We start from the raw sequence: 13884 nt of genomic DNA, 5'->3' as shown, positions 1-13884 counted from the left end.
CTGTGCTCCAGCCTTTTCTTGAACACAACATGCTCCATTTCCACCTCCAAGCCTTTGCATTTGACGTTCCTTTTGCCTGGCACAGTGTGGCTCCCCTGTCACCAGGTTAACTCCTATTCATCCTTCAAATCTCAGCCTCAACATCACTTCCTCAAGGAAGCCTTCTCTGATTACCCAACCAGGCTAGGTTCCCCTATTACCCCTCATAAACTCTTCTCCTTGCCCTTGAAATTACTTATCCCGTGTTGTCATTAAATAACTGTTTGGCGCTTGTCTCTGCTGTTAGAGTGCATGTCCTGAGGCTGGGACTGAGGCTGCCTTGCTCACCACAGCATCCCTGGCACTCGGTGTGATGACTGGCACACAGAGGCATTCAGGAGAAACTGTCAAATTAGCAAATGAGTACACGGCCTTGGACAAGTTCTCTTTGAGTCTATCTCCGCTCAGTAGAGTAAGCAGAGCAAGTGTATTTTGTGAGGTTGCTGTGAGTATTACCTGGGTGATCTAGCAGAGATCTCAGACTCTCAACTCATGCTGGCTCCCTTCACTCCACGGGAAAGGGCTGCAGTGACCAGTCCTCCCAGTTTGCCTGAGACCGAGGGGTTTCCCGGGATGCGGGACTTTCAGTACTAAAACCAGGACAGTTCCCAGGCAACTGAGATGGTCACCCTAAATGTGGGTGAGAAGGAAACAAGGGCATTTCATACTTGCATACTGTTCACTGGTACACTGGTAAAACAGCTCTTTGGAAAAACAAACAACCATGATTTGTAGTGTTAGCCAATTTCCATCATAGAATTATTCCCACCACTGCCAGTCAAGCTACCAAGAGTTGGACAGCGTGCTTGCAAAATTTCTGAAAATTTAACAGTGGGCTCTCATGAGCCAGTAGGAGATGGTGCCAGCACCCCTATTTAATACAGACTCTCATGTTCCTGGTATCTGCAAATGGGCACCACGGTCATAGACAACATCAACTCAGGGGTAAGTGAGAATATTTCAGTCCCGAGAAGGTCACAGCTGGAGTGGACCTTGGAGACCATCTAGTCCAAGGCAACAAGTAATCTGTCACATGAACCACCTCTTCCCCATCCTGTGTCCACAACAGACATTGCTAGTCAATTCTGATATGGCCAAGCAGTCTCCCCTCGCCACGTCTCCAGGCAGCCACAGTCAATTAGCCGGTATTGCATGTGAGAGAAAATTAGCTTACCCTTAGGAGTAAGTGCGCTTCAGTCCTCTCATGATACAGAGGAGGAAGCTTAGGCACAGAGAGGTAGAGGGACCTGCCCAAGACCATACAGCCAGGCAGTAGCTCAGCTGGGACTAAAGAACAGATGTCTTGGCTTGCATGCCTTTCAATCCTGCCTTGCCTTGAAGAGCTGAATTCCCCAGAGTGGGAAGGAACAAAGGGAGATCATTTGGGATCTGAGCCTAGATTCTAGAGAATTCTGCTTAGAGAGCCCAAACGCTTTTTGTACCCTGAAGACTTCTTATCATGTCTGTATATAAATGTTGTTTATGTGTTGGGGGGAGGGTACTTTTAAAAAAATTACAAAAGTCACGTATGCTTGTTGCATAAAATTCAAAAAGAGAGGAGTATTTATAATTTAAAAAAACCCTGTACTGTCTCCCCAGGGGTAATTGCTGTTAACAATTTAGGTCCTTCCGGGCCTTTTCTACTCATTTACAAGCCTGTACGTGTAATAAATAACAAATAGACTAACTGGTCATCTGTTCCCCACTCTTCCACTCTCCCCGCCACTCAGAACACCGCCTAGCACATAGTAGGCACTCAATAAGTCTTTGTTGAGTGGCTCTTTTTCACTTAAAATGTCTTCAATTCCTTTCCCTATGAGTAGAGGTGGGTCTGCTCCAGTCTGTGTAATGGCTTTAGGACTTCACAGTGTGGTCTGGGGAGTCCCTGTAACCGTCCCTTTGGGTGTGCATTTAGACTGCATTCCATTTTTCCTGTAACAATCCCAAGGCCTTGCTCTGCCTCCCCTGCAAAGTGGCACCAAAGTCCCTTCCCATGGCTCCAAATGCTGCCGCCCGTCAAGGTGCACTGTCTCTGGTTTCCCAGGATCGCCAATGGCAACCCAAAGCAGAGACACTGGTGGCATTTGTGCCCAGCTCCCGAGAGCAGGGTCAGGTTGCAGCAGGTGGATGACAAGTCCGCGCAGCCTGCAGGGCTCCGCCACCCCCACATCCCGAGGCTGCTGCCCCGGATGACGCCCCACGGCTCAAACAAGAAGCAAGGGATTAACCAGGCGACACTGTCTGGTACTGACAGCCCCGGGGGCCTGTGGCCAGAGGCAAAGCCCCTTTGCCAGGTCCTGGGTCAGCTCAGCAGCCCTGAGGTCTTGGAAACCAGAAATAATTGGGTGTGGGGGAGGCAAGAGGGATCTAGGGGAGAGGGTCTGGGTTCAGAAGGAGGCCCCCCCGTCTGTGTGCAGGGCTGCCCACAACCCTCGTGCCCACATGGCATGTGTAATGGGCATCTCTCCCCCACGATGTCCAACACTGAGCTCCTGACCTTCCCTCCTCAACCCTCATCCCATCTCAGTTCAGGGCAACGCCATCCTTCTGTGGCTCAGGCCAAAGCTTGGAACCATCCCTGACGCGTCTTTCTCCTGCTCCCCTATCTAATGCAACAGCGAAACCTATTGGCTCTACCTTCAAAATGGATCCAGAGTTCAACTACCTGTCTCCACCTCTGCTGCTACAAGATGGTGGTCCGGGCCACCGTTGTTTCTCACCTGTATTACTGCAAATAAACTCACTAATTGGTCTCCCTGCTTCTACCATTTCTGCACCACCTCCTCTCCCCCAAAGAGTCTCTCAAGCCAGTCGCGAAAGGAATCCCTTCAAACAAAGTCAGATCATGTCCCTTTTATAGTCTCCATTTTTTTCAAAGTAGAAGCCAAATTCTTACAATGGCCTGCAAGGCTCTGCAAGAATGACCCCCTCTCCACACCCTCCTGGCAGGAATATTATATAGGTGATGCTCTGTCCTCTGTACATCCCATCCAGGGCACATACCGTCAGGTTGTCCTGTCATTAATGATAAGAAATTTGATCAATTTGATAAGATGTTATCCATAAAGCATTCAAACAATTAAAAATAAAAGTAATAAAAACATTGTGCATGCCAAACAGCATGTCCTCATGGCTGTGTGCGGCCCTCAGGCCTCGGTGTGTGGCCACCATTCTACACCGTCCATAGTAATACTGTCCCTAGCTTGAACACCTCCAGAGACAAGGTGCTCACTACTCGCCTGAGGGGAAGGGGTTCTGGAGATCCCCCCGCCTCTGGATCGCTCTACGGATTTTGCCAGGTGGGTCCAGGCCAGTCAGAGCTCAGTTGTGCAGGGGCGAGTAGGGGCCCTGGCTGCTTCACTCGTGACCAGACCTAACCACCCACCTGCTCTGTGGCTCCAGCTTAGGAAGGGCTAGGAGAGAACAAGACCCTGTCCCCTCACCCCGCACCCCACCCTCAACCAGGGCCCGCAGAGAATGAGACTCGACATTCCTCACAAGGGTGTGGCAGCAAGGGCTGGTCCAGGGAACAGCTGTGGGGGACATGGAATTTGCAGGCCCTGGAAACAAGCAAGCTCAATGAATCCTAAGGGCCTGGCCTCGGACAGGCGCACGTCTGCGGAGACCTGGCCAACTGGACACATGCGTTACAGACAGCAAGGCCGCAGAGAGGAAAGACTAATTACCTCCACTTCCCTGTCTTGCTGAGGGTCCACTCTGCTCCCCTGGGGTCCCAGATAGTGCCAGGAAGCTGCCATGACAGCAACTCAGCCGGCTGTCATGCTGACCCCTGGCTGTGAACTGGGACAAGATTTTCAAGATGAGGTTAAATTATGCTAATTCTACAATCGAAACGGAATCGTGCTGGGCGTGGGTTCCATCACAGCGCCAGGACTCAAGGCGGAACTAAGTCCAGGCTTATTAACTGCTCCAATGTCAAAATCCAGTTTTTGTGCTGAAATATTCTCCCCAAAACAAGGATAGCTGAGGTTCAGGCCATCCTGAATTAGTTCCTCCTTTGGAGTGTAAAGGAGATACAGAAAAGAAAATACATGTTCCAGCATTTTGTGTGTGCCAGGCATGATGCTAAGCACTTTTTGTGTATTATCTCATTTCATTGTTTCAACCATATTTTGAGGGAGATTGACATCCCTAATGGAAAAGAGGAAATGGAAGCTGAGAGGTTGCAGGATGTGCCCACTTCCATAGAATTAAGAAGTGGCACAGGTGGGGTTTGAACCTATATCTGGCTACTGGAAGCCCCAAGTGCTTAAGTACCACAGGCCTCCTTCAGTATGCCAGACTCTCTTAGGATTTCCACACTTGATTTTTAATAGCAATCAAGAAATTTTCAATTAAAAGACATTCTTTTTAAATCCAAAAAACAAAAACAAAATAATCCCACTAGAACTAAGAATTTAATTGAGCAAGGTGAAAAGATTCAGAGTCAATATATAAAAATAACTGTATTTCTGGGGGCCATCCCAGTGGCATAGTGGTTAAGTCCATGTGCTCCGCTTTGGCGGCCCAGGGTTTGCAGATTCGGATCCCGGGCACTGACCTATGCACGGCTTATCAAGCCATGCTGTGACAGGCGTCCCACATATAACCATGGGCACGGATGTTAGCCCAGGGCCGATCTTCCTCACCAAAAAGAAAAAAACAAAAAACTGTATTTCTATAGCCTAACAACGAACAATTGGAAAAATGAAATTTAAAATGCCATTTACAATGTTATAAAAAAATATTTGTTAATTTTACTCAACAAAGGATATGCAAGACACTGAAAACTCCAAAACATTGCTTAATGAAATTAAAGAACACCTAAATAAATAGGGATAGATACCATGTCCATGGATTGGAAGGTTCCCTGCTGTTCTGATGTCCATTCTCTCCAAATTGATGTACAGATCTGATGCATTTTTAATCAAATTCCCAGCAGGCCTTCTTTGTAGAAATCGACAAGCTGATTTTATAATGTACATAGAAATGGAAATGACCTAAAATAACTCAAACAAGAGGAGCAAAGTTGGAGGATCTACCCTGATTTAAAAACTGACTATAAGCTCCAGTAACCAAGGCGGTGTGGTATTAGCACAAAGACAGAGAAATAGATCAATAGAAAAGACCTTCCTTTGGGGAATAAATAAATAAGTAAATGTGGAGGCTAAGTTGCTTCAAGAAACACTCATCACAGACCCAGATAATGTGACACTGGGTATCGCTCAGGCCCTGATCCTGGCAAATTCATTCAGCTCCCATGTTCAGTCAGTGGGGCTAAAATGAACTTCAGTCACCAGCTTTGGGCAAGAGAAAGAAAACTGTATCCAGAGCCCAAAAGCTTGGGTTTTTGATCCATTTGTCATAGTTAAACATAAAAATGTCATCTTTGGGCCGGCTCTGTGGCTTAGCGGTTGGGTGCGCGCGCTCCGCTACTGGCGGCCCGGGTTCAGATCCCGGGCGCGCACCGATGCACCGCTTCTCCGGCCATGCTGAGGCCGCGTCCCACATACAGCAACTAGAAGGATGTGCAGCTATGACATACAACTATCTACTGGGGCTTTGGGGAAGAAAAAAAGGAGGAAGATTGGCAATAGATGTTAGCTCAGAGCTGGTCTTCCTCAGCAAAAAGAGGAGGATTAGCACGGATGTTAGCTCAGGGCTGATCTTCCTCACAAAAAAAATATATATATATCATCTTTTCAGCACGTAATAGTAATAAAAGCACTAACAATATTCCAAAATCTGTTCCAAGTGCTTTATGTATATCAAGGCGTCATTTAATTCTCTCAACAAGATAGAATAATAATTCTATCAACAGGATCAAATAAAAGAGAAAATAGCAAGTCCTGCATACAGGAAGGGAAATACTGTCTTGTAATGATTTGTTTCAGTTTTACATTTGTGTGTGTGTATGCATAGAATTACAATGTGAAATACATAACTTATGGTGGGTCGTAATCATAAACATTTGAAAGCCACTAGTGTAGTAGATGAGAGAGTTGTAAAGAAGCCTAAATAATGGAATGCACGTAAGAATTTCAGCACAGCGCCTGGTACATGGTAAAGAATCAATAAATAGTAGATACAGTTATTACTGTTGTCAAGATCAGCTTCGTGGGCACTCAACCCTGCAGTGCCACAGGGCCCTGCTCTTAGAAGGACCCTGCACTTGACTTAATGCTCTGCTGTCACCATCTTGAAATCCTTAATGATTTTGAAGAAGGGGTCCTGCATTTTCATTTTGCACTGGGTCTCACAAATTATGTAGCCAGTCCTGACTATTTTGTATAGTTGTTTATCGTTTATTAAAATATTTATAATGTGAAATATTTCATTATCACTTATTATTATTAAATTCTATCTCTGCTTCTTACTAGCTAAGGACCGTGAGTGAGAATACTTAAATATCTGTGTCTCAGTTTCCTTGACTGTAAAACAGGGGTAATAACAGTCCTTCCCCATAAAGTTGTTGTGAAGGTTTAAATAACACAACACATGTCACACGCCGAGAACAGCACACGGCTCAGAGCAAGCACTTCAAAAACGTTGACCATTATTATTATTAGCTTTATGGAAAAAAAGTCAACCTTGGGCCTGGTTTTTCCACTGCACATTTTGGGGATGGGATTACTGAACTAGGTCAATGGTTCTGGAACTTGTTTGAGCACCAGGTTACTTTGAGAAGCTGATGGCTCTCTGAGGAAATGCCTCCCAGAAAAACACAGATAGTCCACGCATACACATGCACATCTTGCCTGCAGTTTTGGGGCTGTTATGGGCCTCTGAGGCCAAGGCACGGGCCATAGATCAAGAACCTCAGAAAGCAAAGATCACACTAATGGCCCTTCTAGTCCTGGGGTCTTTGGGTCTCTGGGGTGGGAACAGCCAGGCAGCCACGCAACACGTTACACATTACTACTTAAGGGTCTGGTGTACACTTGCTTTGGCGCTTTAAGTCAGCAGCTATTTTTAGCTTTGCCATATATGGCCAGGGAAGGAATAAGGACTACAGGCGGGGGAGGGGTGCCAGGAGGCTCAGCAGGGTTGGGGAGGCCAGAGCTCCTTTGCCTTCGCCACCACCTTCCCCTTCCCCCCAGAGAAGTGGAGAGCTTAACCTCCAGCCAAAGGGGGCATGGAGGGGAGGGAGGGTCTACGGAGGGAGGAATGGCAGGGGCTTGGAAGGAGATGCCAGGGGAAGTCACTTTAGACAGGGCTTTTCAAACTTTCTGACCATGACCTGCAGTAAGAAATACATTTGCCATCATAACACACACATAAACACAAACACTTTTATACACAAACACTTTTATACACACACACTATATGTATACATATCTACATATATCTCCAACTGAACAAATGTTTCAGGAAACAATACTTTACCTTATTTTCCGTGAAACACTCTGATGTTTTCTATTCTATTGTATTCTGCTCTGTTCTGTTCTGTTCTATTCTATTTTTTCACTTAAAAAAATGCAGGTCATGACCCACTAAATTGATTTCACCACTTATTAATGGGCGACGCCTCCAGTCTGGAAAACTGCTGTTTTCTTTGGTTTAGATCAGACAGTCACCTGCAACATTTGACTACGAGGTCACGTGGGGAGTGGAGGAAATGGGATGTATTGTGCCTGGGACCAATACTTCCCAAAACTGGAGATAAGATGCAGGTTTCAGCTTGACCTCCTGGCTGGGCGGCCAATTGTGGTATCCTGGCTTTTGTGTACTCTGTCCTCTCGACCTGGAGCACCCGTCCTCCACCCCTGTTATCTGGCTCACTCCGAACTTCAGAGCCCAGCTTGCCGCCTACTCCAGGAAGCCTCCCCTTATGCCTAAGTCTGGTTAGCTGCCTGCCTCTTGCTCGCTTTGTCCCCAGTACACCCCTGCCTAGCACCCAACACACTGTAGTACAATTTCCTGTTAAATTCTCTGGAAGGCAGGGACCTTCTCCATTCTGTTCATTTCTACACCCCTCCCCCAGCACAGTATACTGCTGGCTTCATAATAATCACTCAATAAATATTTATTGAATGAATTAATGATAGTTAATAGTAATAATAGCAAGTACCATTTATCGAGTACCCCTTTATCCCATGAGAAATCTTATGAGAGATTAATATAAGTCCCTTTTATTGATGAGGAAACTAAGGCTCCAAGAGATTAAATAATATGGTAAGGCCAGAGTAATAATGCAGGGCTCCGACTCCCAGCCACTCCTAATCCCAGGATCTCATTTGTCCACATGCCCCTCAGCACTACCCAGGATGGGGCAAAGGGCAGGTCCTTAACAAACCCTCAGGGAACTGATGACAGGTTGATTAAAGAGATTTTCCGAAGCAGTGGCCACGTCTAATTTTGGAGAGTTGCACCTCGTGTGTGGCTTTAGAGAGAGGATCTGTGAGGTTTCCAGGCCTCTGGATGTGGGGCTGTCTCATTTGGGAGAAGAGTCTGGGCCTCTGACAAATCAGAGGAGCAGGTCTTCCGGTCTCCTGGCCTGAGGAGCTCCTGGACACACCTAGAATGAAACCCAGGGTCCTGCAAAGCCTATGTGACCTGGCCCAGGCCCACAGCTCCAACATCAACCCCTGCCTGTTCCCCTCATTCACTCTGTGCCTGCCACCCCAATGGGCTTGCTGTTCCTCAAACATGCCAAGCCCAGTCCTGCCCCAGGGCCTTTGCAATCACCATCCCCTCTGCCTGGAAGTCTTGACTCCCTCTCTAGTCCTCGCCATCCTGCTTCTCAGACCCCTATATCCAAAAATATCACCCTCTTCCTTCTCTGCTGTTTTTTCCATAACACTAGTAACTTCTGGAAATTACATACATGTTTGTTTTTCAGTTTATTTCTGTCTTCTTCACTAGACAGGGAGCTCCCTGAGGAATTTGCTTGCTCACTGCCCCGGCCCCTGGAACTTGCTGTGGGATGGTGCCTGACATACAATTGATGCTCCATAATGTTGGTCGCATGAATGTATGAATGAATGAATGGGTTTCTCCTCTTTTAGACATATTGGGAGATCAGTCCATAGTTTCCCAGAAATGTGTGTCCCTGTGACTCACGTCCAGGCCCTCACACACAAACACCTTGGTTTGGATAGAGGGAAGAGGGAAATGAGGGAATATTCAGCACATGCGTACTGTGCACCACTTTGCTTAGGTAATTGACGCCTGCCACTCAAGGATCATCTCCATTTTATAGCCAGAGAAACTGAGGTTTGCTCTCTGCTTGTCCCCAGTGCTGGAAGCAGTGTCGGCGACACACATCTGGTGAATTGAACGGCACTGAATTGCAGAGGTTCAGCAAACGGCTCAAGGTCACCGAATTAGGAAGTGTGGAGCCAGAATTTCTCCTCAGCTCTGTCCAATTCCAGCCAGTGCTTTGTAGCCGCCATTGGGCCCACAGAAATTCTAGGGACAACTTTGTTAACATCCAGACACATTCAAGGAGGGGCCCTCGCCAGACATCCTCAGGAGCCCATCCTGCACCCGAGGCCACTCTCTGTCTGCCCAAAGGCCTCAGCTTGAGCAAACCTTCCACCCTGGGCTGGCTATGCTCCTTCCTGCCCTACCCCCAGCCCACTCCCAGTCTGCCCACTTCCTGCCCTCCGCCATAAAGAAGAGAGACTACTGACAAATATACTACAAATGCCTTCTGATACCAAATACATTTTTTCAATTAGCCATAGTTTTGAGTTATCTGTGTCAGCTCCTCTTCCCCATGGAGCACGTGAGGGAGATTTCACAGAATTATCCTGAGCTGGAAGGAACTTGAATGAACATTTAAAGCAGGAGCCGGCAAACTTTTCCTATAAAGAGTCGAATAGTAAATATTTTAGGCTTTGTGGGCCAAGAGGCAAAATTGAGGATGTTATGTAGGGACTTTCATATAATTTTCACTTGTCACAAGATAGTGTTTTTCTTTTGTTTTTCTTCTTTTCAAACGTTTCAAAATGTAAAACCACTCTCTGTGCGCAAACTGTACAAAAACAGGCAGCAGGCCGGTGTGGCCCACTATCTATAGTTGGCAAGCCCCTGATTTAAAGCAATACTGCTTCAACTTGAACGTGTAAACAATAAAAAAAATAAAAAAATTGCGAGATGAGCTTGTTCAAACAGATATCTGGGCCTACCCTCAGAGAATGGGAATCAGAATGATTCAGAAGGTCTCAGTGGGCCCCCTGAATTTGCATTTCTAACTGGCAGACAGGTGATGCTGCCTGTCCACTGACCACACTTGAAGCAGTCTTGCTATTATAAAACACCCCATTTGATGGATAAGGAAACTGAGACCCAGAGAAGCAATATGTCCAAAGTTACACCCAGTGGAGGAGGTGATGGTATCTGCTACTTCCCAGGGCTATTTTGCCACGGAAAATCCCTTTCCACATCCTTAACCCACTGAGTACTCTCATGCTTCTGGGCTTTTTACTCCTTCCTCTCTGCCCCACTCTCACCCTCACTAATGAGATTTTCCCATCAAGCTCCAGCTCAGATGTCACCTCTCCTAAAGCATTCCCTGGTCTCCTCACATCTAACTGTCCTTTTGTGCCACAGCACTCTCTATATACTTGTGTGTGGTTGGTTGTCTATATGCCTATCTTTGAAGCCATGGGCTGTGTCTTACTCCCCTTTATATCCAACCCTTTTACAATGCCTGGCAAATAGGAGGTACTACAGCAATATGCACTGAACAAAAAGATGCATGGATGGGTGGACAGATGAGTGGGTGGGTGAATAGATAGATGGATGGATGGGTGGGTTGATGAGTCACTGGGTGGATGGATGGACACGGATGATGGATGGATGAGTGGGTGAGTGGATGGATGGATGGATGGAGGGGTGGATAAGGCAGTGGGTAGGTGGGCGGATGGACAATGGATGGATGAGTGGGTGCATGGATGGATGGACGGGTGGATGGGTGGATGAGTTGATGGGTGGGTGGGTAGATGGATGAATGAATGAACACTTCATAATTTTTTCTTGTAGAGCACAAGCAAGAGTATATTCCACAGCGGTTTGTATACCTAACATGCAAAGAGTAGCAGTTACATCTTACTGAGTATGTGTTGAGTGTGTATTTATATGGCAGGCCTTGTACTAAGCACTCCTGCCAATCCTCTCAATATCCCCCGTTATTGGCCCCACCTTTACTAACAAGGAAATGGATGCTGAGAGAGGTAGAGCAGCTTGCCTGATGCCACACAGCAAATAACATCCTGGCCCCTCTGATTCTGTGCCACACTGCCCCTTGCTCTTCCCATCCTCCACCAGTGTTCCTCACCCCATCTGGCCCCTGCCCCAGCTCCGCAGGCCCCAGGCTGGGCTCACCTCCATCCGCATAGGTCTCCGTGCCGTAGCCATCCTGCAGACCGTTGTTCCAAGTGCCCTCATACTTGGCACCACTGCTGCTGCTCTGCCGGGTTCCGTACCGCCCCTTGAAGCCGTGGGTCCACTCGCCCTTGTAGAGCCAGCGTCCCTTGGTCTCTATGCCCAGCCCATGCCGTTTGCCATGGCTCCAGTATCCCTCGAAGGTGTTTCCGCTGGGCCAGGTGTAGACGCCCGCCACTTCAAAGCCAAAGTTCCAGGAGCCCGCGTATTCGCCCTGGCCCTTGGGGCCCGTGCACAGGCCGTGTCCGTGGGCCTTTCCCCCCTCCCAGCCCCCGCAGTACGCCCCGCCATCGTCAAAGTCAAAGCGGCCCCCACTCATCTCATCATAGTCCCTGAGAACCTCACTGTCCTCCAGCTTGGGGGGAGAGGGCAAAGGGGGGTGCCGGCGACACTCTCCCAGCACACTCCGGGCTCAGGGCTGGGCCCCCCGACTCACCACCGCCACAGAGCGCCAGGAGGGGGAGAGCAAGATGCCCGCAGAGGCCGAAGCAGCCCAGGAGCCAAGTCAGCACTGGGTCGGCTGGTCAGTGCCATGCCTGGGAGGCCCCCACTCAACCAGCCAGAGGAGGGCTGCCAGCTGGGGAGGACGCGGGAGGGAAAGATTCAAAGTCTCCACAGAGCGTCCCAAGTCTGGCTTCCATGGAGTCAAAGGAAAAACAGTGTGATCCCTTTAAGAAGCACAGTGAAAGGGGTGGGGTAGAAGGGTCCCCAGTCCGTTTCAAAGAGGGGAAGTTCCCCTCGGTGACAGCCCCCAACCCGAGGCTGAATTCCCGCAGCCCGCTGGCCCCCTTCTCCTGCACCCCGGTGGGTGTGCAGGGCTGTCGATCTCCCGGCTGCCGCCCCGCCCCCTCTCCAGTCCTGCCCTCCTCCTGGGATGGAAAGGTCAGTGTTGCCCTAACAAGGCCATTGGATCTCAGAAGCTGCTCCCAAAATAACCCCCCGGCCAGCCCAGCCTCCTTCAAAGTGGGAGGGGTGCTTCAAATTGGGCTGGCGCTTCAGACCCGGGGAGCGGCTGGTGGGATGAGGAGGGGACCCTGAGGACTAAGTGTCAGCAGCTGAGGCAATTTGGTGGTTCTTCTCCCACTGGGTAAGAGCTCCCTTCCACCTTCATGGTCCCCGGAGTCTGCAGGAAGGAAGGGACAGAGGAATCGGGGAGGGGAGGGAAAGGAAGATCAGCGGAACACCCAGTCCTGGAACTTAAAATCCCCCAGAGCGTACAGGTTGGCAAGTCTCAGCCCTGCCGCCACTCACATGCCACAACAGGACCTGGGGTAGAGCACACTGCCAACCCCATAAAGGAATCTGGTGACCTAAAGAGAAAGGAACGGGGCATGGTTTCACACAGGCGTTTGAAAGCAGAGGAGGGAACTCAGGAAGAGAGGTGAGGATCTGGAAACAGAGTCTGGAAGACAGAGCAAATTGGAGTCCAGCAGTCAGGCACAACCCCAGATTCCCACCCGCCGCCCCCAGCCCTGGGAAGAGCCCCGTGCAAAAGGCAGCGTTTGCTCCCTTTCTGTCTCCTCTGAAGGGCGAGGAGCCCGTCCTCCTCTATCTCTGAGACACAGGGTTGCCTGCTGTCTTGGAATGAGGTCGTCTCAGAAATAGTCAAGGATCGTGATTTTTTAAAAATATTCCCTTGCCAAGCTCTCTTTTGCTCTCGTGTCCTAAGAGCCTGCGAGGCCAGACTTCAGGAAGCTCTTGTGGCAGGGTCAGGAGCGAAGGGCCTGGGTGGACGCTCAGCACTCAGGTTCCCACCAAGCTCCAGAGAAGGGACAAATAAATCTTTTTGACGTGAAGCTGTGGCCAAGGCTAATGCCTGGAAATCCCAACTGAGCCCAGGGTTAACAGGAGCAGAGGGTGATTCTGGGAAAGGTAGGAGCCACTGAGAACAGGAAGCTAGGTATGTGAGAGAGAGAGATGGGGAGGGGGAGGATAGAAATCACTAGAAAAAGGCACTTGAGAACATTAGACTATTGTCTGACTTCAGATTTATCTGACATACTCCAAATCCCGTGATGACTTAAGTCTCTGCAGAAGATTTGTTCTTATTTCAGAAATGGATAGAAAATGTTCTCTCCCTTCATCCCAGCTGATTCCCAGCCCTTACGACTTGGTTCCTCTGTCATTCATGGCCCCCTGCCTTGAAGAGCCCCTTCTGTGTTCACCTTTCACCCCAAGTGGAAACACCTACCTCTGAGCTCACGATCACTGGCTGTGTGCCAATCTGACAGGCAGCAAAGAGCAGTGGATAAAGACTGTATCCTCTGGGTTTTGACTCACCACCAGCCAGGTTGACTGGCAGCCTGCTTGCACAATTCACTTCTAAGAACACCACACTGCTGCCCCCAGAGAGTTCTGCTTTTGCCACTTCTCACCGAGGCCTTTGGAGAATCACACGTTTCTTTCCAGCTCTGCTCTCAAGGGGAGAGGAAAGAGCATCTCAAACTGGAAGCT

The 13884-nt window shown here is 48.8% G+C and overlaps 1 protein-coding gene across 1 annotated transcript in view; it reads right to left on the bottom strand.

The window, feature by feature from the left end:
* JPH2 (junctophilin 2) overlaps positions 1–12202 on the bottom strand; it is a 63514-nt gene extending 51312 nt beyond the window's left edge. Inside the window, exon 1 of the mRNA XM_058562663.1 lies at positions 11371–12202. Coding sequence (XP_058418646.1) covers positions 11371–11749 — 379 coding nt within the window. The 5' untranslated portion in view covers positions 11750–12202. The remainder of the gene's footprint in view (positions 1–11370) is intronic.
* Between the last annotated feature and the right edge of the window lie 1682 nt (positions 12203–13884).

This window comes from Diceros bicornis, chromosome 19 (genome assembly GCF_020826845.1).
Source record: "Diceros bicornis minor isolate mBicDic1 chromosome 19, mDicBic1.mat.cur, whole genome shotgun sequence".
Lineage (NCBI taxonomy): Eukaryota > Metazoa > Chordata > Mammalia > Perissodactyla > Rhinocerotidae > Diceros > Diceros bicornis.
The sequence above is the reverse complement of the archived record's forward strand: the minus strand, read 5'-3'. Positions and strand labels throughout refer to the sequence as shown.